The 25,660-nt window shown below is 35.4% G+C and overlaps 1 protein-coding gene across 1 annotated transcript in view; it reads right to left on the bottom strand.

Annotated features, from left to right (window-relative positions):
- Positions 1-25,533, bottom strand: part of LOC140138698 (insulin-like peptide 7) — a 273,171-nt gene extending 247,638 nt beyond the window's left edge. Inside the window, exon 1 of the mRNA XM_072160449.1 lies at positions 25,394-25,533. Coding sequence (XP_072016550.1) covers positions 25,394-25,503 — 110 coding nt within the window. The 5' untranslated portion in view covers positions 25,504-25,533. The remainder of the gene's footprint in view (positions 1-25,393) is intronic.
- Between the last annotated feature and the right edge of the window lie 127 nt (positions 25,534-25,660).

The following is a 25,660-nucleotide window of genomic DNA, read 5'->3' as shown; positions in this document are numbered from 1 at the left end:
GCTTCATATCTTATCGTACTTCATAAGACGATTTCAAGGTCAAGACTGACATTCTACATTTGGAAGCAAAATGGGTTCTTTACATTATTTATCGTCTGCATGCAATCCATTTCCCGCGCAAATAGATAAATATCACCTCATTTTACGAGCTATTTTATATACCCCAAATGCGCCTTTTCTCCAATTTTGTTAGTGAAGACATGTAATAAGAAAAACGTAACACCGTGCAATTTAATATGAACAGTAAACTTAAAGAGAAGATTTGAAATGAAAATATGTCCTAAATAATGTAGACTGTTGAACTTCTGGTCCGATTGGTGCATTATAAGTAGCTTGTGTGTGAAAAAGCTCCTCGCAAACCGTTATATATATAAACTTGAACTTGGATTTTCTCTGCATTTTTTTCGTCTGTAACATTTTCTTTGAAGCTGTAACTCTTTGAAGCTGTAACTTTTTGAAGCTGTGCCACAAAAGAAACAGGATATATCTCAAAAATAGTTCAATTTTTATTTTGTTTTCGACTAAAAGATAAAGAAATGCGAAATATACTATTAATTCGTGGTGTGAAGCACGATGTGGGCCAAGTTTTTATCTGTGTGATTTAGCCAGCGATTTGCAGGAGCATGATAAACTGCACCTGATTCACTTTCTGTACATTGATCCGCAGGCCATAAAGGTGTTGTTGATCACACCACGAGAAGTAGATTGTAAATCTCGACCATGTAGGATTTCCTCTACTCTAATATGTAAATTACCATATGTGCCCTGCTACCACGAAATGAGCGTAAAGTTGCAAGTTGGTCGTGTCGAGACATTCTGACTGACTGAATTGCTGTTCTTTGTTTGCCGTGACCCTGTACAAGCTAGTAGTATGTCCTTCGTAAGAGCATACAGTAAAAACACCAGGATGTCTCGAAACTGCCAACTTGTGACTTTATTCTCATTTCGTGGTCGCAGATCACATACTTTTTTTATTTGAATATAGATATTAAATTTAATGAGATAAATGTACTAGCAAACACAAATCGTATTCGACATTATTTGCAAAAGTTTAGAAAAGGTTGTCAGAAAATGTTTAAATGTCGGGTTATATAAAAAAGAATATCAAACATTTTCATAACTTTCAAAAATATTTATTGCAAAATATCCCAATATAATGATATTAAAGTATTGACGAAATATTCTGTAAAAACTGTTTGCAAAACAATATTTCACCATAACATTTTGACAAAATTTCTTTTTTCATAACCCCCCGACATAATGATCCCAGTTTACCACTATAACCATCACTAACTTTCTTTCAAGAATGTGATGTTTAAACAATACGTAGATGAACTCATGTCAAAATATGACAATCACATACGTATCCTAAGGCAGTGTTATATCAAATATTCTCAATTGTGAAAAGTTAGGTCAATTTTGAAAACGTAAGAAATTTGTATTCACCCGGCCTCTTTTCCAATCGATATACGTAAAAAAAATTGCAACGCATTTATGAATGAAGGTTGCATCTGGATGCTTTTAATATAATCGGAATGTTAGCTTATTGGCTTATTCCAGTTGTTTACCATACACCCCATATTTAATACATGACCTTAAGCTCTCACACAGGGCGTGTAGATTTCAAATGGAGCCCCCCATCCAGGTAACCCCATTTAAAAGTCACACTCCCTGTGTGCATTATTAAGGTCATGCCTTCCATAGTGGGTGTATGTATATCAACTGGATATCCCATTGTTAAGATGTTCTAGTTCTTGTGGGGGTAAGGTGAATTTCTCTTTGAAGTTTATAAAATCAAGATCATGTTTTCGTTTTTCGAGACAAATATTGGCAACTTAGTCGTCTTTCGTTTCGCATTTACATTAGTGACCCAATTCTATCTGGGGTATAGATTTTATGGCGCACTAGCATAAGTTCTAAGTAATATGGATGTTACGAAAATGGTCAAATATAATTTTGACATATCTGCAATAATAATGATATATAATGACGTAGATTTATAATGCTAACACTGTCAGGATGGTAATGAGTGGTTTAGTCTAGTTGGTTGTAAATAGGTTAAGCCACACAAGATGACTAGTATTCCTGACTTTTTCTTCATCATGGTTAAAAATATTGCTTTAAAAAGAACTAGTTCATTGATAAATCAATATATTACTTTTTATACTCGAAAAAACAGTGTGGTTAGTTAAAGCCATAATGTGTGTTGCTTCACAGCGACGCCCTCAATTTTACTCGGATTTCTAGTTTTTGCATAATTATAATGCCCAGTGGGATACTAAAATACCACGTAAAAGACTTAGCGCTTTAATAACAGTAACATTTAACTTTTGGTATTAAAACCGGATCGACCCGGTTTTATTCAGAGTTCATGGATCGACTGCTTGCTAACATCTCCCGTGGATGTCAGCTTATGTCTACACACAAGCGCGATGCTCCGTGTAGTAGTACATGTTACGATCGTAGTACACGCATTGTAGGCACTGGAATGAAATCACATTTTTCTTCGTTATACCTCATTTGTTTGGCTCGAAATTAAAAGGGGATAATGTGATCAGTGAAAACAAACATTTAAGTAGGAATCTATTCTTTATGCAAATCACACATTATTGCTTTAAATAAGTTATATGTTGGGTTTTGGTTTAGGTAAGAACTTTTAATAACATTAAATGCCGGGTTATATAAAGGTCATGAAAACGCTTTAAAACGTATTGTAGGAAAACACACTACAACAATATTTTTTTATGTTTTCAAAATGTTATTGTAACCTATTTTCGCAAGCATTTTTGCTAAATATTTTATCAACACATACATAATATTATGTTAAAATATTTGCACCCAGCAAACACAGAAATGTTCTTAAGATGATTTTTTAAACTTTTTAATAATAATAACATTTAAATGTCGGATTATATAAGGTTATGAAAACGTTTTAAAACGTTATTTCAAAAATGTTTTTGGAATATTATTAAAACATTTTTATACCCTTTATATAACCCGACATTTAAACATTTTCTGTAAACATTTTGTTTTTGCTGGGCAGTAGATTACCGAAAAGTGTTTTCTAATGTTATGAAAATGATTTTTACCCTTAATATACCCTTTATACAACCATACATTTAAACGTTTTCTGACAACCTTTTATAACATTTTGCGAATGATGTCGAAAACGTCTTTGCTCGGAAGCCCTTATTGTGGTAGTAGGGGAAAATAGTTAACTATAGTATATAACGTACAAGTCAAATGTTTCATTAACCTTGGTCGAATGGCTTTACTTCAAAGGATGAAAAATATTTTCTCTTTTCGCTTTGATTGAATGACCTTGACGTCACACACCTGGTTGGATATGATTTCACCCATGACTTTTACTTCAACTGTTTTGATTTGAGGGGCAAGAAATTGCCTGTATTTTATCATGTTATAAAAATGCTAAAAAAAGTCTAAAAAGTGCGATTCTTATTTTGTGAATACAAATAAATTCAATGCGCAATAGGGTATTTTGTTTAATATTTGAATACAAGAAGATAAACACATTCAAACAACACCATCGGTGTCCTTTTAACATTTATAGCCGTGTTGTTCCTGGTTAAACTGCTGGACGTAAATTATTTTTAGCTTCTTTCTTTTCTTATCTTTCCTCTTCGTTTTCCTAGATTAATGATTGTTTAAACACAAATATAACAAGAACAAAATGCAACGTAAATAATAATAATAATAATAATAATAATAATAATAATAATAATAATCAAGTGTTAGGAAATATCGCCATCTCATAAATGTCGTACGACTGGCTTATGTCGATGAGAAAAAGAGAAGACGATGCGTCTCCCAAATATAGACCTTTTTCTCAGACGTCACCAATCAATCGATATTGTGGTCCAGCATTCGCGTCATCAGCATCCAAACGCAAATACTGCGCCGGCGCGCGCGATCAACTTTGCACGACGCCAGGCGTCCTGCGCGAGATTGCCAGCTCGCAGTACGCGTTTAATTCGTTACGGTGTAAAAAGTAAACAAAATTGTGAAACAAAACAAAGATTGATTTTCAAAAAGTATCGCGGTTATTCCGTATCTTTTGTATTTTGTAGCATCAAAACAAGCTGAAACAAAGGTAACCAGTGTACAGTTCCTGTTAAAATAATTATTTTATGGAAGCTAAAGTGACAGATGTCAAAACATAGGAGCAAATACGCAGTATTTTGGGTTTTTTACATCGCGGGCACGTGGGGAACGCACGTGTTGTTTGTTTACATCTGAGACCCCAATATCGATTAAGCGACGTCATCAGAAAAAGGTCTATACAGGTAATGCAAGCAGGGCATTAAGGTTCAAGCAAACTCAATATCCTTTGGGAAGATGATAAGTCATTAACAGAATGTATATAACTTACAAGATGTATAAGAAATTTTCCAAAGAATATGTCATCTGATTGTTGTGTTGATATACTGATTTAATGTTGTAAAAATCGCGAGGATCCATGCTAATTTGGTTTCATTTCATATACAAATGTTGCATAAAATGACTTGTTATAAATCAATGTTCTCCTTTGTCGAGACAAAATATTGGCAAGTTAGACGTCTTCCGTATCGCTTTTTACACCAGTGACCCAATCGCTAAGAAGAAATTGATTTTTTTCGGTTGTCCTGCATAAGTGCAACAGGTAGTATGGATGTCAAGAAAGTTATCAAGTAAAATTGAGAAATAATAATAATAACAATATATCCAATATATTATTTTTTATACTCGAACGAGTAAAATATAGTTCACCTGTAGAATATAGTGTACAGTACAGGTCTATAAGATTTCGAATATTTCATCAACTAAAAGTTGAATTACTTTATTTCCAAGGATGAGCAATTTCAACATTATTATCTATGTTCACTTTGATTGAATGACATTCACACACCTGCTTAGATATGAATTTGCCACTGACTTTAGCTACATCTGTTTTGATTTGAGGGGCACAAATCTATCCAAAATTTGCCTATGCTTTATAGTCACTTATACCTATTGTTTGCTTTTAGTTTCCGAATAAAACATGTTTTAGCATTAACTTTGCACAAAGATACAATATTATTATTAATGGTAGTGATTATTCTGTCAATCAAAATATTTGCGCATTTGTCATCTCAGAAATGGCTTAAGACTGGCTCATATCGATGAGAAAAGACAAGAAAGTGCTTCTTGGAATGAAAACCGGTAACTGCTATTCATCCAGGGCATTAAGGTTTAAGCAATCTCAATATCCTGATGATACGTCATTAACAGGATGGATATACCTTGCAAGATGTATAAGAAAATTCTCTTAAGGATATGTCATCTGTTGATAAATTGATGTAATTTTGTGAAAGTCGCGTAGATCCGTAATAGTTTGGTTCAATTCATATACAAATGATACGTAAAATGACTTGCCATAAATCAATGTTATCCTTTTTGGAGAAAAAATATTGGCAAGTTAGACAGACTTATTCCGTATCGTTTTCAAATTAGTTACCCAAATGTTACGGCGATATGGATTTTTCCGGCGTCCTACATACGTTCAACGGGGAATAATGGATGTCAAGAAATTTATGATGTTAATAATAATAATAATAATAATAATAATAATAATAATAATAATAATAATAATAATAATAATAATAATAATAATATTAATATAGATATGATTTCTCCAGTGACTTTTGGTACATGTGTTTGGATTTGAGGGGCGAAAATCTACCACAAAATTGCCTGCATTATATCGTGTGTTACAAAAAATGCTATCACCTACACCAATCGTTTGCTTCTAGTTTCCAAATAAAACATATTTAGCCTTAACTTTGCACATCAAGATTACATTTTTATCATTACTAATGGTAGGGATTATTCTGTCTATCAAAAAATTTTGCGTAAGTATCACAAAGTAGTGTCATCTCAGAAATGGCTTGACCACTTAAGACTGGCTCATGTTGATGAGAAAAGACAAGACAGTACTTCTCAGTAACTGCTATTCATCCAGGGCATTAAGGTTCAAGCAATCTCAATATCCTCAGGGAAGATGATAAGTCATTAACAGGATGCATACACCTTGCAAGATGTATAAGGAAATTCTCTTAAGGATATGTCATCTGTTGATAAATTGATGTAATGTTGTGAAAGTCGCGTAGATCCGCGCTAATTTGGTTTCATTCATATTACGTAAAATTACTTGTTACATATCAATAGAATAGAATACATGTCTGTCACAAAGTCGAGTCAACCGAGAGGCTAAAAACACGCCAAAATCAGTGACGTCCAAGGTTGCACATTGATCGTTGAAGATTGCATCTTGAATGTCTAGCATGTCCAAGGTTCGGCAAATAATTTTAGGTGTGGTTTTTGCCGATTAACCATAACTCAAGGATGACATTCTTCAAGGATGAAGAATTAGTTCAACATGTTCAATGTTATCATTCTGTTCCACACTAATGAACACATTAGATTTTAAATGATACTGACTTTTGTTTATCCATCATTCAAAATGGATTTAAATGAATGTGAAAATTAATGAACTTTGTAATACAGTTTATTTCCACAATTATGTAATCACCGAACCAAAAATAAAAATATCCTCTTATTTGCAGTGTCCTCCTTAGGAGTTGTTTTCTTCATTTTTCCACATCTTGCTGTGCTATTTGTGTGCTAATTGTGTGGCACTGATATGGCCTTAGAGGGAGTAGTACTGTCAGTACTCCAAAGCATCCCATGTGGCACAATACCATTCTGATGTAAATTTGTCGAAAGAAACACCCTTCTATAATTTTCAAAATCTCAACATTCTCTGATCTTTCATATCATATTAAATTTTCCAAGACTATTATTTTGTATCCTGGGGTTTCCGGGCATTGACTTACATCATTCACCTTACCAATGCCATATGAATGTGAAGTCATACCGAATGACAGTTACACAAGTAAGTCAAAAGTTGACAGAATAAACATTTTGAGTCAAAACACTTGACACTATGGATTACAATGGCCTCATCCCAATGCCATAGTTCAATAACCTCAATTAAACAATCATAGAGCAACATTTGACCTCAATTTGCGGAGTATGAGTTTGTGTACCCACATTTTTAAAGGACATTCAATGAATGGTTAACTGTATTGAAGTTAAAGAAATGTGACCTGATAGATGAGCATGTTGTGGATCCTAGTGTGAAGCGCGAATCAGTGGAGTATGGCTTAGCTATATATGTTATTATTATAATCTTTTTGGAAATGGGTAAATTTCTTAAGGTCAATATAACCCACAAGGCACTATTTGAAGGAAAACGTGGGCCCGGTAAGTGGGATGCAAAGGGCTAGCTTATTTGCTTTAACTTCACCTTCAAGGGCATAGTTTATTTGCATTTCTTTCACGCTTTAAAGTGGTTCTTGACAAAATCCTTATTTCCTTTTTCTGTTTTAATCTGATTATAGGTTGACCTAAGTCAAACCTATACAGCCTCGTGCAATGAAATTATGTTACCCACACCTTCCGGGCGTTGACTCGAATTTTATCCATAGTATCTCATTTCTTCAAGGTTTTCATCTGTTTGTATGGAAATTGTATACTTTGTACTATGAGCCAAATATATTGTCGCGTCTCTGATGGCATAGTTCAGTAAACCCCATTTAACACTGCTGGCGCAAAATTTGACCTTCACTTGTGGAGTACGATGTTTTGTACCCAAGATATTCAAAAGTCATTTTTTGAATGTATAAACATAATAGGGTTTACCCTCTTCCACAGACGACAAGTTTCAGATTTTCTTTTCCTCTTTATAATTTTCATAATTGAAATTGGTCATGACAATATTTGAAATCAGCATGAAAAGCTCATTAAAATATAAACAAGCTTGTATTGGTTTGGTGGTTCTTAAGATAGCCCTTGATGTTTTGAGAAAATATCTCTTAGACTTTTTATGTTGTTTTTATTAACTTGTGGAGTACGATGTTTTATACCCAAGATATTCAAAGGTCATTTACGAATGTATAAGCGTATGGGGTCAAAGAACTATGTCCCTTCATATGAGCATATTTGAGATCCTATAGTGTTGGAAAGGTAAGCGAGTGACATGTAACGTAAACAAAACCAATAGATATGGTATGTGTATCATTTGGCGAAAATATTTATCGTTACTGATCATAAGGCTACAAAATTGTTATGTCTCAAAGCCCACGCGCGCGTTCGTTTTTTAAGCGCGTCCATGTCAGCTGAAAAGGCAAATTCATTTTTTATTTCCTTTTTTTTAGTTATTAGTTTTTGGCGCAAAATTATGAAATATTGAGACAAATTTGGAAGAAAAATCACTTGATTCGATACTCGCATTGTTTAGGTATAAAGCAAATTATATTTGTACTTCAATTGTATAAATCAACCACAACGTCAGCCATTGTGCTTTTTAACACTCAAAAATGACATCTTAATTCAAAATTTAGTTTTAAAAAATCTTTAAAAAAAACCTCATTCCGCATTCGTTTTTGAAACTGCCATGGGCTTTGAGACATAATATTTTTTCAGCCTAAGGGGATGTGTTTCTTCCGCCATAGAACCTATGTTCAACACTGTTAGGGGGTGATAATGTCAATGCTTTTAGTTATGTTAGTGTATTTGCAATTAAAATTGAAGCAAAACAATCAAAAAACTAAGAACACAATTAAACTAGCAAATAAACAAACACACAAAGAAGGCCCTAATGTTTAAATACCACTAATTAGAGCTGAGCAGTGCTTGAAGCAAAAAGAGGGGCTATTTACTTGTAAGCCATTTAGAAAAGTGCTTTAAAATCACTTAAAAATACCAAGATTTATACAGTTCGATGAAGAATTCACCTAAATTTATCCGATGGACATCAATTTTCCCACACTACTGAGGTTCCAAAAAGGAGGGCGCAGTGTAAATTTATGGTCTTCACACTTCAGTGGTTTAAAACAAGAAAAGTCTCAGGTCATCTTACGTTGAAATTAAACATCGGAGGATTCAACCTATTACTGATTTGCATTCAGAAAAAAGAACAAGAACAAGGAACAGCAGCAGCAGCAACAACAACAACAACAACAACAACAACAACAATAACAACGACAACAACAGCATCAACAACAACAACACAACAACAACACAACAACAACAACAACAACTTAACTTTACTATGTTAAGGCGCTATCTTTTGTTGGAAAAAAAAAAAAAAAAAAAATCGATTTTCATTGTCTAAATCAATATATTATTGAAAAATAAAAGTTTAATGTTTTGCAAAAGTTCATTCTACAAATCATATACTTTGAAAACTTGCTTGATTTATTGTTGTTAATGAGTTATGTACGTTTTACAAAAGTGTTGTTGTTTCAGCCCTCTTTACAACATAGCTCAAGAACCACAGAACCTACAAAAGTATATCTGTGATATGTGATGCGATCAAGCAAAATCTGTCGGAACTCGGAAATATTAAATTGTCAGTTTCTTATAGGATAGAAGGCAGCATTTACAAAGCTGCACGTTGCAAAAAAAACCATTGAAATTGAAGAACCATTTCTAAAGATATGAGCAATTAAAGAGTTTCCAAAACAACAGGAAACAAAAGGAAATATATCCGTTGTATGACTATATCTCAAAATCAATATTTCCGAGTTCCGACTGCTTTTGCTTGATCGCATCACATATTTGAATTCTTCTACACGCTCGCTATGAAATGGTTAATAGTATGGTCGTTGGACATTATGACCCGGAAAAAATTGGTACAAAGCTGATTTTTGCACCAGACACGCATAATGCATCATAGAACATCATATCCAAAATCCGCTAAAATCCACTTTGGGGAATTCTTTTTATCCAAGATGGCCGCCAAAATGGCCGCCATGACATATAATTAGCTGTATCTCAGCTTCTGAAGCAGATATGATGATGATTGTAGTGTATTTGAATAGGTTTAAGAGTTAAGATAATTCAAATTTGTACAGATCTAACACATTGATGTCTCCAGTCATACTGGAATCCAAGATGGCCGCCAAAATGGCCGCCACCACATATGATTAGATATATCTCCGCTTCTGAAGCAGATATGATGATGATTTTAGTGTCCTTGACTATATTTCAGAGGTCAAAGAATTCAAATTTGTATTAATCTAAAACATTGATGTCGTCATTCACACAGGAATTTAAGATGGTCGCCAAAATGGGCACCACCACATGGTATAATTAGGTATATTTGGTTTCTGAAGTAGATATGAAAATGATTTTAGTGACACAGAATCAATTTTGTATTAATCTAAAGCACCAAGTCTTCACTCACAATGTAATCTAAGATGGCCCTCAAAATGGCCTATTCAAAGATTAAAATCTTCATTATATTGGCTTCAGAAGCTGAGATATAGATAATCATGCTTGACTTAAACCATAGGTTTTAGGGTGACAGAAGTCAATGTTGTAATTACTTAAAAACTGAATTGCCCAGTTGCATTAGAATCCAAAATAGCTGCCACCACATGTGATTATCTATGTTTCAGCTTCTGAAGCAAAGTAGCTGTTTTCATCCTCATCTGCAAGTTGAATTGGCTCTGCGTTTTGGCAATTTTCTCCTCTGCAATCTCCACAAGCTGTGACACATTTAAGTCCATTTTTGCGACAGGAACATCCGTTATTTCCACATGGATTCCTGGAGGATAATTTACATTTGCATCGTACAAACTTAAGCAGGCTTTGTGGTGCTGCATCTAAATCCGTAAGGACCGGTGTTAGTACGGTGCCAGAGAGTTTCCAACCCCATTGCTTTGGATTTAAGTCATTGTTTGTGAGCTTTCTCCAAAGTATGACCTGCAAATGAACCCGCAGACTGTGAAAATACGCTGCTCTCTCAGTAGGTGGAAGCTTCTCTGGAACAAGTGATGCTTTATTTGATGATACCATCGCCATAAATTTAGCGAATCGTAGACCATTTAAAGAATCTTCTTCTCTGCCACCATATAAGACAACAAATAATCTGATGCCAGCTGTACCAATCTGTTCTACTGTCGCTTCAGAATCGCTCATCAAAGATGATATTTGTTGCAATTCTTTCGATTGTCTTATCTTCTTTAACAAACTTGTCTTTCCATGTCCAAATGTTGCAGACGTGGTATCGCAACCACTCCATGCATGGATAAACAGGAGATGGGATGTCACTACTTCACCAGCTTTATTAACAAGGTCTTGAACTTTCCACTGTTGAACTTTCCTAACTACCAACCCTTTCTTCTTTGATCTTTTTGCCGCTGCATGGAAGTAGATATCAGCCATAGTCTGGTCCCAGTGGTACATCAAAAGGACAAGTATATCTGTGTCGTCTGCCACTACAGCTACTTCTCTTCCTTGTCTTGCAAATTGAAGTGAACATTCCACTATCAATGTGTCGGCATCTCCAGTACTATTGTGCACGATCTGACCATTGGTTTCTAAGTATCGACTCAGCAGCGAGATAAACTGACTTTTGTTCTTCTCATTAGATAGGAAGGTGTCCTGGTCATGGTGAGCCTTCATGGATTCTGTGAACTGAATATCTGCACATGTTTTCCCCAGTCTTCTCTGGTGTTCATGATCTTTAATTGATGGGCCCTGTTCGTATCCATCAAAAACAACGCAACAGTATCCATACTTTGAATGCACATGGTCGACATATTGCATCACTATGTCTTTGTAAGTCACTTTCTTATTCCATATAACCCTATGAAGAAGGGCGCCGCCATCAATAACATACATAAGGCGTTCCTTTTGCGCAGACGATTCCACAGCATTTAGAAGGGCTGTTGCTAGTTTTGCTTTTGGTGGTTTACGCATAAAATTGAACTTGAATAAAGAAGTGGGGATTGTGGCAAGCTCATATTCAAAATATGGAGCCATGTTGTCTTCTCTTTGTACTATAGCTGTTAGGCGCGAAAACAGATGATTTGGGTTGATGTGAATTTTCTGCTTATCAACCTGAATTGCTGGAAGAAGATGATCTAAAGACCTCACTTGGTCACTTCTTTTAATTGACGCTTCTGTAACATATATATTGTCAAGGTTCTTCTGAATGTGGGCCCCAACTTCCTCTGTCTTGTTGCAGTTGACGCCGTCACCATCACCCGATGTTAGACCTGAGGACAAAGAACGCAGATTTAGCTCGTTCACATCGAATGGTTCGTGTTGATCAAACCATTCCTGAATGTTACTTAAGTCTTGGTAGTCACGGTTGCTCCTTGATTGACCCAACTCGATATGTTGTTCGCTTGTTCTGTGCTTTAAGTTGGTCATTGTGGTCATGGCATCATGAACCCCAGCACATTTATGCATACTATAAATCCATTGCAATCGGACGGTCTCTGTAACTCCTCTTCCTCTTGTCAGTCCTCCACGGCTCTTGATAGAACGCATCATGACCTGTTCTATCGTTAGGTCGGTCCAAAGTCCAGCCCAGTATCTACTACTTCTGCGGACGGTGTGAAACCCTTTTTCCAGGAAACATTCGTATAACCAGGGATGATCTGTTGGCAACTCCAGCATCAGCTGTAAATAGAGTCGGGAACTTTTTGCATAATTAATATGACCAGTAGCCGCGAATAGATTCATCATGTTTCTAACTGATAACAGATGCAAGTTCCAATTTCCTGTCCTTTCCGCACGAATGAAAACCTTCAATGTTTCTACATATTCAATATATTGCAACCACAAGGTTGCTGTTGGCGATCTTTCTGCAAGCTGTCTTCTAAGCTTGATTAAGCACTCATCTAGCTGCCTCAGTTCTTTTGATTCAGCAACATCAGCAACTGGTATAGATTTGTCTTTGATTCCACTGTACAGGTCATGAATCTTTTCTACCTCATTTGCATTAAGTTTGTTCTCTACATTAAGATTGCCACCCGTCTCAATTTCTTCAGCAGCCGATGCAGTTTCTAAGAAGGTTTGACTGTCTACCGATTCCATCTCTACATTGTTCATATCGTTCAAGGAGTTATTTTCTGTGCAGTCAAGTTCAGTTCTTATGTCTATCTCCATTTCTCCTGAAGGAGGTATCGCAGTCACCATATCGATGCCAGACACTTTAGATGGAGAACAAATTACCACTTCATTGGCATCATGCATTTCACTTGAAGAGCCATTGTGATCATCAGTACCTTCAAGTTCACCTGTGTCTGGGTGACTATCAATATCCTCGTCTCCATCAGTAGCTGTCGCAATTGCAGTGCTTATTGCGATGTGAGTCGGAACAGGCGTTTCCATCTCCATATCACTTGATGAGTCTTGGTCCTTTTCACTTTCCATTGCTACTTCATCTGATTCATCACTTCTGGAAGGCTCATTTGCAATTTGGTTACATGGTAAAACCATCTTCATCAACTTATTCACTAACGCAGCCTCTACCAAGAAGTGTCCGCGTAACGCTCTCGCAACGGCCTTTCCTGACATTATATGGGTAACTGCATTTGGACCATATACTGTCTCTAATGCCTCTTCTAATCCAGATCCCTTCATCATTGAACCAATGCTGCCCATAAAGCTCATCATGGTATGAAAACCACCGAGTCTGCAAACTATGTTCATGGATTTTGCTTTGATGATCTCCATTGCTTTGAGCCACAAGGGCTGATCAAATGTAAGGCAAGGGGTTGGGATATTCAATCGCTCTGCTTGACTTTGAATGTAAATCAAAGTTGAGTAAATGCAGCTGTCATCAGAAGGATTTAAATCGATGATGGGTAGAAGAAGCACCTCGGACTTTGGAGTTGGATGCAGATCGTCGGAGAATACATGTTGCATAAAGCCTGACCAGTTTGATCTTGGTCTTGTTGGTTTGCTGAAAATCCATCCAGAATGCCAAAGCAGATCAGAGTATAACTCTGATGGCAACGTGCATGGGACTTGCAATTGAAGAATTGGTTTGTAGATCACCGATGCTAAGCCTTTCTCAGGTGGGCTCATGTACTGGAAAATTGGCACTCCTTTATCTTTTACCAACTCTTCCACCTTCATACGCTTTTGTCTGCTGATCACACGCGACTTTGAGACAAGTGGTGTGTTATCATTGGGGGTGGAAACAGCAATTATTCCCATACCATGAAAAGTACCTTGACCGTCCAGTGTCGCCACATTATGGTCCACATTGTCTGCTACCCATTGAGTGAAGGTGCCTGGAAGGTACTCTGCGAGTAAGTTTTCAAGGTTTTCGCTTTCAATAACAGATTGCTTGTACCTGGTCACTTCCTCATAACTGATTGCGAATCCCAGCCGTGACAATTCATTGATGAGCCATTTCGAGCCAAATACATGGTCTAGCTCAACACCTAAGCCAAATAGAGTTGGAGTTATCACTGATCTTGGCCGAGCTGACTGAAGAATGCAGTGTCCAATGCTGTTCTGCTTCAGCTCTGATGGTACAATAATTGCTAAGAGAGTTTGTAAGTGGTGTGGTATCCATTGCCTGTTTCGACCAACATCGGAAATGTCATCATTGGTTGGATATGATGCTGATTCATATTTTCTTTCTCTGATTTCAGCTCTTATGATCTTTGCTGCAGCTGTTACTATTCGTTCTGTTTCGTCTTCGATGTCGTCTTTCTTGTCTGAGTACCACTTGTCATTAATGATGTACTTAGCCATGTTTCTAAAGCACACAACATTACTGCGCCCTGCAACCTCTGCAAAGAATAAGAATTCTTGATAGCGTTCTTGCAACTTTTGTTTGAGTCTCTTGATCGTATAAACCTCAGATTTACCACTAAACTCAGTCATCTTATCGTGCAATTCTGCCAATGTGTATAATTCTACATCTCCTTCTGATTCTAGCCACTGACAAAGCATTTCAAACCATTGCATCATTCCTTTATCTTCTGGTCTCCCTGCATCCTTTTTAGCTGTAGATTCTGCGCCAGAGTCTTTAAGTAGCCAGAATCGTTGGCTACAGCTGCCATGATATACAGCCTCTGCCGCAACCAGGTCTATACATCCATGAAGACGAGTTCTAACTTCATCTCCCCATGAGTCTCCTCTTGAGTCGCAGCAATTTAGAAGTTTTTCACGGAGGGGCAATGTCGTTACTGTATGTACCTGTGTTCTTTCGGGATGGCGAGTATTATCAACCACAGGTTCACAACAAAACATGCAGTCTCTTTTCCAATTGAATGGTAGCAAGCTAGATCTCAACTTCTTTGCACGATGGACTTCAACATCTTCTACGTTACTACAGTGCACTCTCTTTTTGTCGGTAAAATCTCTTCTGCATAGTTTGTGTACCAACACCTTTCCGATAGGTGTTGTGCTAATACGTTCAGTTAGGTACTTGTTTAAATCTGGCCACTCGTGTTTGTCACTATAGCTGATTAGGGATAGTATGCCTTTTTTTGTTACATTTACTTCCTTTTCTTCTTTAAAGTCTTCTTTACAGATAACACAGGAATCTTCATGAAAGTTTGACTCCATGTTTGACCTACAGACAGGAAAAGTAAAAAAGGAATAATTCTTCGTTAACTACACTGTGCAATATCATAATATTGAAGGGTTATGCTTTTGATATTAAATAGTTTTAAGTGGTCTATTTATTGTTTCAAAACAAAACATGTATCTCATTTGGTATTGGCTATATTCTCCAAATTGGTCTGCCAAAAATATGCCCTATTATTTACCACTCTGGGTGCACATAATGATTAATAATATCAACCTTAACTTTCCTGTACTTACCCAAATTGTGTATTTTATGTCTTATTTGTTCTGTGTAAAGCCAGCTATAGATATCAATTACAGATGAAAATGCAATAATAGCGTAGCATAATGTCCAAAACCGACTTCCAAAGTTTGTAAAATGACATACGCGGCCTCTTTACTGTGGGCACTTTTGACTTCTTTGATTCTGTGTTGACCAGCAAACAGAGAAAGAAGGATTATAAATTGGCGCCTTAGTATACACCACTTTAAAGGGTTACCTTTTTGATATATATGTTTTTGTTTTGAAATACTTAATGGTCTATTCGTTGCTTCCTTTTTTAAAAACAAAACATTCAACTTTTCTTTAGGCAAGTTAGGGGTGGTGCAATATTTACATGATTTATGCGTATCTTCGGAATGGTAAATTCCCAAAATGATCTGCCAAGAATTTAATGACCGCTATAATTATTAATTAACCACTCTGGGGTACACAAAATTATTGTATCACCCTTTACCTTTCCTGTACTTACCACCCAAAGGAGTGTTTTAGCCTTTGTCTTATCTGTTCTGTGTACAGTCCTAAACTATGTAGCTTTAACCTATGAATAAAAATTAAAACAATAGAAAATGCAATTATAACTCACCGTCCTATGTCCAAAACGGCTTTCCGTAGTTTGTAAAATGGCATGCACTGGCGCTTTACTGTAGGCATAATTACTATATAATTTCTTTGCTGAAATTGCTATCTACAAAAGCTGTGTACCTACACAAGGTATCATTAATTTCTGAAAGGTAGTCCTATGTATTTATGTACTATATAGAATTCGGATTTACTGTTGTCACAACATCCCCTAAATCTGGGGGTTAAGCTTACTGAGGCCATGTGCTTGCGGCAAATAACCTTCATTTGCAGCATAACATTCATTATTTACTCAATGTGAGGGAGTTATACACATTTAAATAATATCATACATGCGAATAAGTATCAAAACTTACCAAGAACAGGCCTTATCTGCAGCTTTCTGGATTCATAAAACTTTCAGCCAATCCACATCAATTTGCAATAAGTATTGTTCTTCAACAGTATTCACAGCTTGTCACCCAATGAGGATTATGGCTTTTGTAAGGAAAGCCATACAGGACAACTTGTGCCAGCATATAAATTGGTACCAATTTTATTAGAGAATAAGTGAAGTGCTATAATAATTAATTAAAAAAATCAGTAAGTAATTAGATGATTTCTAACGCTATTTTGGCCAGCTGGCGCATGTAAAGAGTTTCTATGCTTCTAAGATTGGTGGCACTGAAAAGAGCTGTTTAGTTATTGTATTAATGGAGTTAAGTACACTTTTGGACCTTTTGGATTAGAATTAAGTTCTGGTCATTATATCTACCTTCCTGTTGGAATTGCCGCTACAAAAACTTCAAGAAAGGCAAAACAAAAACCGAAAACCTCACACGAGATTTGAATTTTCTGATATTTTCACTACAAAAATATGCAAATATATACACACTCATAAAATTTTTTCCCCAAGGCCGATTCCAGAGGATTTTGGATATGTTATTTTATGACATATTGTCCTTATCTGGTGCAAAAATCAGCTTTGTACCAATTTTTTCCGGGTAGTACCTGTTTTTCATCTCCAACGACCATACTATAATGCAATTTTTGCCAAAGCTCACTACCATTCGCAAGATGCTATGAACTACCAAATCACCACAGTTTAAAATAATTGCTAAACTAAGAACCCAGTAAATGGATGTTAAGTTCAATGACTCCTGAATATTGATGTCTTGTATGTACGAGAATTGTTGTTCACAAAATTCATTATGTATCTCACAGTACAGCTGTCAAGATACATAGAAAACTATGCATTCAGGTATGATGTGTGATATTACGTCAAGATTTTGTACATTGAAATATGACGCCACGGCAAGGGGACCCTGCAGCATTAAGACCGATCTCCCCACACAATATCTGAGATACTGGACCGTCGTATTCAACTATTCCAGCTGAAATCCGTACACCCCTTAAGGAAGACATGGGATCACCTTAATTGAATCCATTTGAAATTCACAATCCCTGTGTGGGAGATTAAGGTCATGTATTTCAATGAGGGTGTACGGATTTCAACTGGAATAGCAAGTGCTATTCAAGGAAATAATCCGGGGATTTGAAATAAATATGACGTATAGAAAGTCGCTGTCACTTTGAACAAGGGATCTTTTCTTATGATAGCAAAGATGTAAGAGCATTCGTTTGAGGGAATTGATATTCCAACACTGGGGAATGCTCAAGAACATAATCCCAGCAAACACAAAACGTTTTCGACATCATTCGCAAAAGGTTATAAAAGGTTGTCAGAAACCGTTTAAATGTCGGGTTATATAAAGGGTATATTAAGAGTATAAAACGTTTTCATAACGTTAAAAAACATTTTCTGATAATCTACTGCTCAGCAAACAAAAATGTTTTACAGAAAACGTTTAAATGTCGGGTTATATAAATGGTATAAAAACGTTTTAATAACATTCCAAAAACATTCTTGAAAACTTGATACAAAACATTCTAAACAGAATGTTATTTTGGTGTTGAAAAATATTTTCAATAACGTTTTAAAAACGTTTTCATGACCTTTTATAACCCGACATTTAAATGTTATTAAAAGGTTTTGAAAAAACATTTTAAGAACATTTCTGTGTTTGCTGGGTTCAAACATTTTAACATAATGTTATTTAAGTATTGACAAAATATTTAGCAAAAATGTTTGTAAAAATAGTTTACAATAACATTTTTTGAAAACATTTAAAATATTGTTGTAGTGTGTTTTCATACAAAACGTTTTAAAACGTTATCATGACCTTTATATAACCCGACATTTTAATGTTATTAAAACGTGCTTACCTAAACCAAAAGCCAAAATATAACTTATTTAAAACGCTTTTAAAACGTTTTTGTGTTTGCTGGGATGTGACCCGTTCCCGTGAGACTAGGAATTTTAAGACGATTTTGCAATGTTTTGAACTTGACATTTTAGATAAATAGATTCAAAGTTACATAGTACTTAACAATAAATGTATTGTGGTAAAGATATGGATTATCAAATAATTAATTTTGACTTACGCTACGCTAAATACTGCGCACAACCAGTCTTAGATTATAATACTTGAATATTTTGGAGAAATAATTTCTCTCTTTTTGCAGGAGATCTTGACGTAATACAAGGTAATATAAAGCCTTGTTATGCGATCGATAAAAATACGTATAGGCAAAGTCATTGTATACTTTTTTCACATTAACATTGCCCATTCTTATGGCAAAATATCATATTGCCCTACTACCAGACAAGTCTACCAAGACGAGGTTTTCAGGACTAAAGGGCACATGTGAGTTCTCACATTCAATGAATTCAGGTAATTGTTATACCAACATAATGATGTAAAGCTCAAACAAACACCCTAAATCAAATGGACAATGAGGCCATTTAATATCGCAAACTTAAAGATGTGTTCATCATCTGTTGGTCTTGGGTACCCGCTTGTATTGCATTGAAAACTATTGGATTACGGCGTACAGATATTGCGTGTTATCTAAAACCAATAAGCATTGATAAACTGTTTTAGCATAATAATTTTAATATTTTGGAGAAATAATTCTGATTTTCTCAGTTTGAAGCAGGTCTTGACGTTAGACAAGGTGAAACACACATCATACAAAAAAGGTGCAAGTGAGTTCACACATTTGATGAATTCAGATAACTACTCTGCCAAAAGAATGACGTCAAAGTTCAAACACTCCACTGTAAAGCCAACCAGCCTCAGTGGCAGTTGCGTTTGGATTAAGCCATTCCTTTCTCTTGACCCAAAGGCTGACAGTAAAATTGTTAACTTGATTGTTGGGAGTGGCCTTCTGTTCCTTGTTCTTTGTCTTCAAAACTGTTTCTCACTTCTGTTTCCATACAGACCAACATGCTATAGGCTTTTAGCCTGGCTTGAGCATTTTGTTTGAGCCTGGTCCCATCAGGACCCAAGCGTGTCTCCACATGGAGCGACCGTTTAAACAAACAAACTAACAAACCTGTGAAATCGGCATGTTAAAACAAGTCAATGGACTATCAATCTTGTAAGGGGAATGCAAGTGAAGCTGATGAGGGTTTAGTCTATGATTATTATAACATCTCGCTTAGTTTAAGTTAAGAGTATACTATACAGGGGATATGACTTCCTCCTTATAGGCCAACATAATAGGTATCAGAACATACAAATACGCGTGAAAATATCATCCCGTATGGAATAAACGATGTTCTCCACATGGGATGATGTAGGCCTACCGTAGGACAGAATAAACTGCATCCATGATAGTATACACACCACTACAGTGATTCATCAGATATATATTTGTACTATGGATTATTACATGAATATACTGAAAATCCTAAAGCTTCAATATTGCCTTAATTTCTTAATCTTAAACAATCATTTTTCTATTTTGTGATATATCGGCATTTCTTATTCAATGGGTGCGTCTTGTAAAGAATTCACGTAATTTGATTGGTTTTCTGGTGTATAATATCTCACAATAGTTGATAGTGATATTAGTCAGGGCGCGCGCCGCCACGCAACGGCGGCACGCTTGTTGCTCCTCAATGATCGCGCAATCATGCGTTCGCGTAATACACGTGCGAGAACTAAGAACGCGATTCGGCGGCTTAGATGTTCGTGATGGTTTCGTTCATTTAAAACAACGGGGATGTCCTCACAAAAGTAACTTTATTTTTGTATGAAAAAAGGCAGTTTTTCTCGCAAAAATTACATTAAAACTGAATAAGAATGAGAATAAAAGATAGGATTTTGTCTTTTGCCTATCCAATATCGTGTCATAATGGATGGCTGGCCAATATTTTTATCGTAGTGGATACCGGCTGCGCCGGCATCCACTACTCAAAAGACAAAATCCTATCATTTATTCTCTAATAATTTGACACTAGAAGCCCAGTTGATATTGGAATATATCTGTAGCCGCAGAAAACATAATGTGCTGAAAATTTCGGCCGATCCGCACAATTTGTTTGGAACAATAATGTGATATATTTGAATTGGAAGTATCGGTCTGCAACTAAAACCGATGACAAAATTGAAATTGTATACGCCGTCATCCAATAGGTTACGATCGGTTTCAACTTCGGTTCCAATTTCATTTTGCACGGCCTTGATCCAAGTTCCTGCCAAAGTGTGAATCTGCTATGCTGATCAAAAACGCTGTATCTGAATTATTAACTTCTTTGGAAGCAGACCAAATCTGTCACATTAGAAATGGCGCGTTATTTTCCTGTAGATGAAGTAATCTATTTTAGCAACAAACTGATTTAAAAACACCCGTCTCAAAAGTCAAAACATTACATATTGTGTAATCTTGTATTTATTGTTCCAGTGTTGTTACTGAAGAGGGCACACACTTGAAAGTGGTATTCGTAACAATTGCATAATATCACAAAACTTAAAGCCGTAATATACGATCTTTTCAGATGAGTTGGCCAAATACTTTAAAATAATTATGTGAGCCAAATAATTATGTACCATTTATAAATATGCAAGAAATTTGGTGTTATTATTTGTCATATGTATTTGTCGCTAAATTATGTATTTGGATTCTCCACAAAAACGACCATATATTACATGAATATATTGAAACAAAATGATACATACAGATTTGTATGTCATAAGTAATAAAGATATCTTCAAAATATGTTGAAACGGGATTATAGATTTAAGTGTATATGTTCCAAAAGGCAAATATATCATAATGTTATTTTCATGCGTTTGCACCTTGTAGAAAAAACGAGTAAAGTCACTAGTTGCTGGATATACAAACTGTTATAAGAGTGGTGTTATATTCCAATACCATTTAATTAGTTTTCGATTTGAGGCCCACCAGCTAACATTTGTCTTTTTTTTAAAAGCCAATGGATTATTCCAGTTGAAATCCATACCCCCTTATGGAAAACATTACCTTAACCTCCCACGCAGGGTGTAGATGGAATCACCTATTCAGGTAACACCATTTTAAATTCGCGCTCCTTGTGTGGAAGATTAAGGTCATGTTTTCCATAGGGGGTGTATGGATTTCAATTACAATAGCCAAGTTTGGCAAACCCTCTTATTGTCAACAGCAATAATTGATTTTATCTTGATTGTTTTACTACATATATGTACGTGTGCTACAACATCGTTACTGTACGTTCATCGTAATTAAATTTCTAAAGCACTTGTAACACATTTTGGTCGATCGATCTTGAATCTTGAAAGAATTTAGTTTGCAGCTATTAATCAATGTTAACGTCACCATTTACTGGGTTTTTTTTTCTTCTTCAACCAATACTTAAGATGTCCTACATCCTACAGTTTATTAGTGTATTTTCCATTGTTATAAAAAACAAATAAATTTAACCTTCCAAAATTATTTGTAAGCTACCACGTCAATGTATTTTTGTTTTGCTTTTAATACTTAACTCTCGTGTGTCGACTGCAGACAACGTGTTTCGATTTTTTATTAGTTAAAAAATTTAAGAATTGTAAATTATCATGACCATATTTGGAATCAGCATGGAAAAAGCATTAAAATGAGTACAAACAAGCCTAGTATTGGTTCAGTGGTTCTTGAGATAGCTTTTGATATTTTGAGAAAATATCTCAATACTTATGTTGAAGCCTATGGCTGGCACGCAGATCATTAATTGTGCTGAAGGGTATACACAGTAGCTATTCAGGGCGACCTGCGAATAAACCAGGACGGATTGAGACGCGACAAGGGTAATTAAGCACACTACTATTTACGAAACTGAATGAAGATACATATACATGTATGGCTCTCTGTACACGGGACGGTCGGCTTAACACGTCCCCTCCCAAAGGCGGAGTATATTCATGGTTCATTACCCAGTTCTAAATGCACTATGTGGAAATCGGAAGTGTGACTTTAATCTAGATTATGTCGCCAATTAATTTCAGGCTTTTTTTTTTCAAGTGAACACTGCAGCAAATTCTCACTGCCGGGGATTGAACCCGGGACCCCATTCACCAAAGGTAAATGCTCTACCCATTAGGCCACGCTCTCACCGAATTGTAAATTAAGCTTTTGTATTTCAGATAAATTGGAAGCCCCACTTTTGGTTCAAGTTTCTTAGGGAATTAGTCAAGGTTAAAATTTATCCATGTAAATTCTGTTCTGTCTGTCATCAAAGTAACAGGTGTAAGTCAGTTCTTCTGTGGCGAGCAGGCCAAGTGGGGCTTCCTGTTTAAATTAGAACATTGTCATGATATAATGATTTTGTTGGGAACGTTCTTTTGATTACAAACTTAAATCTGCAAACAAGAGTTGCCTTTAAATTGTGTATCATTCTCGTAAAACAAAAGAATGAAAATAGGAAAACACAAGGTGAAATTGCAGTAAACTAACATTGAAATAAAATGCTTACAGTCGATAAGCAGAAATAAACCCACATTAGCGTGTTATGCAATTGTTTTGTTTTTGCATTCTTATTAAAAGCGATGATATTATTATTATTATGCAGATGAATTTACATTATGCCTAATCAACCTAAATGTATTATATAAAGGTTTTTTTTTTAATCTAGCATCCTATTTTTAGATATCCACGAAAAAGTTTATTCCCAAAATCTTATTTGGTCCCGAGTTACGCATGATTATGTATATTACATTGCTCCATAGGCAACTGTGCCTGTAATTTCGTTCTGCTAAGGAATCGGATAGCAATTTTTGTACAGTATTAAAGCACATCAAATTGCATTCTGAATACGAGGAATGTCCTTCTGATATTAAATAAATTTGATTTTTTTAAATTCGTTATATAATACAAATTCTCTGGCAAATTATTAAAAATCACAGAAAGATTTAAAATTTTTTTGTTGAAAATCACAGAAAGATCTAACATTTTTTTGGTCTTTTGGGGGAAAATGTATATCTTCAATTATACGAAAGGTAACAATTTTCAAATGATAGCCGGCTTTTCCTTCCAGCTACATACACTTTAAGTACGTTTAATTAGATTTATAATGTTTACTTCGGGGACTGTTAAATGTCAAAAATATAATATTTTAATAATTTGCCATAAAGTTTGTATTATATAGCGAATTAAAACAAATGATATCAGAGGACATTCCGAATGTAATTTGGTGTGTCTGAGGTGCTCTCATGTCCCACAATAATACTATTCAATCGTTGCTATGCGATCCCTTAACAGAACATAAAATACACAAACTTGACGATACTTTTGCTAAGCCACTGAATTTGAATTCTTTTTTCTGTGCTAAAAGAATCTGAACATTTTGGGAAAAGTGTGGGATGAGGCTATGGATCACAAAATGAATATTTAATGCAAAAAGCTTTCAACCCCTCTCAATTGTCTTTATAGCATTGTCCACTTTTTCTAATTTGTGATGTGATCTGGCAAAATCAGTCGGAAGTCGAAAATATTGATATTGAGATATTTGTTTCCTTTCCTATTGTTTTGGAAACTCTGAAACTGCTCATATCTTTTGAACTGTTTGTCCCAATTCAATGGTTTTCGGCAAAATGTAGCTTTGCAAATTGAATATGTCCAACTTTAGACTAATAACAATATAACATCCACTTTCTGTAACAACACATTGAGAAATGCCTTTGTAATGGTATCGGTCCTGTAATACAGGCAACTTTGTTGAAACAAGTACATGTATGTGGTACATCGGTGGCATTGCCGTAATTCTATTACATTATGTTCCTACAGTGTTTTTGTGTTTAACTGGATTCAACGGATTATGTCAGCTGCCTTAAAATAATGTCCGAACGTGTATATAAATAACTTCCTAACAACACACAAACCGTTTCAACAATATTGGGCTGTTTGTTAGAATGTTCCAACAACAGTAATTGTCGGGTTATATAAATAAAGGTAATGCAAACGTTTTAAAACGTATTGAAGGAAAAAGAACAACATTACGACAACATTTGTTTAGACGTTCTCAAAATGTTATTGTAAATATATTTTTTGCAACATACTTTGTCAACACTAGAATAATATTGGCAAACGTCTGTAATCTATAGCTAATATGTCGAAAAGTTTCGTGTTTGCTGGGTTTAAAGAGCAGCTTAATGTCACATTACGTAAAAGCCATAGCGGCTCGGATCAATCGTTCGTATATTTTTGTCATAATGTATTTTGTAACTCCTAAGTTAAGTTATTGTTAAGTTCCTTGTTAATAGACAAGCCCCATTGAAGATCCTGAAAATTATTGACATTTTGTAACTTTCATTGTTAAATTTCTATTGTGATTGACAAACCCCTATTGTGGGTGCGGATTTGTTTGTAACTAGTCTGCAAAAAGAAATTTTAATGAAATGCCTTGTTATTTAACAAACTGAAGTACTAAACTAGACAAGTGTTTGGTCAACGAAACTCCTTATTTGAAAAATATAGGCATAAACTATTTGTAACTCTTATTGTTACATGTATTATGATGAACAACACCCTATTGTGATCCCCAACTTGTAATGTGCACCTGAGGACAGTGGAACATGGAAGCAATTACGAACAACTATATTATAATGAGCTGAGTTACCAAACTATTGAAATGGACCAAAATCCATAATATCGGGAATATCGGACAACGAAATTCGTTACTATATTGTAGGAACAACCATTCATACATTAAAAAGTTAAAAAGTTGAGAAATTTTGATTAGCTTACCGTGATGAATAATCTGTATTTCTTCCATTGGTTTTCTGCGTACATATCAAAAGTATTGTCACCAATAAAATGGCAGAGGCGGGGGACACCCGAGTAAGCTCCATCGACATACGAGACACAATAGTGAATGAGTGTCGGCGTGAGAGGGCATGACGTTAATGATTTGAAATTGTACTAAAACTCAAGCCCAGACAATGCTTAGTTTATGACATGGTGGCGCTAGAGTAACAGTGTAAGAAGGCATAACGCAAAGAAGATGTTTTCCAA

The sequence above is a fragment of the Amphiura filiformis genome, chromosome 18 (assembly GCF_039555335.1).
Source record: "Amphiura filiformis chromosome 18, Afil_fr2py, whole genome shotgun sequence".
Lineage (NCBI taxonomy): Eukaryota > Metazoa > Echinodermata > Ophiuroidea > Amphilepidida > Amphiuridae > Amphiura > Amphiura filiformis.
This window is presented reverse-complemented; position numbering and strand designations above follow the sequence as displayed.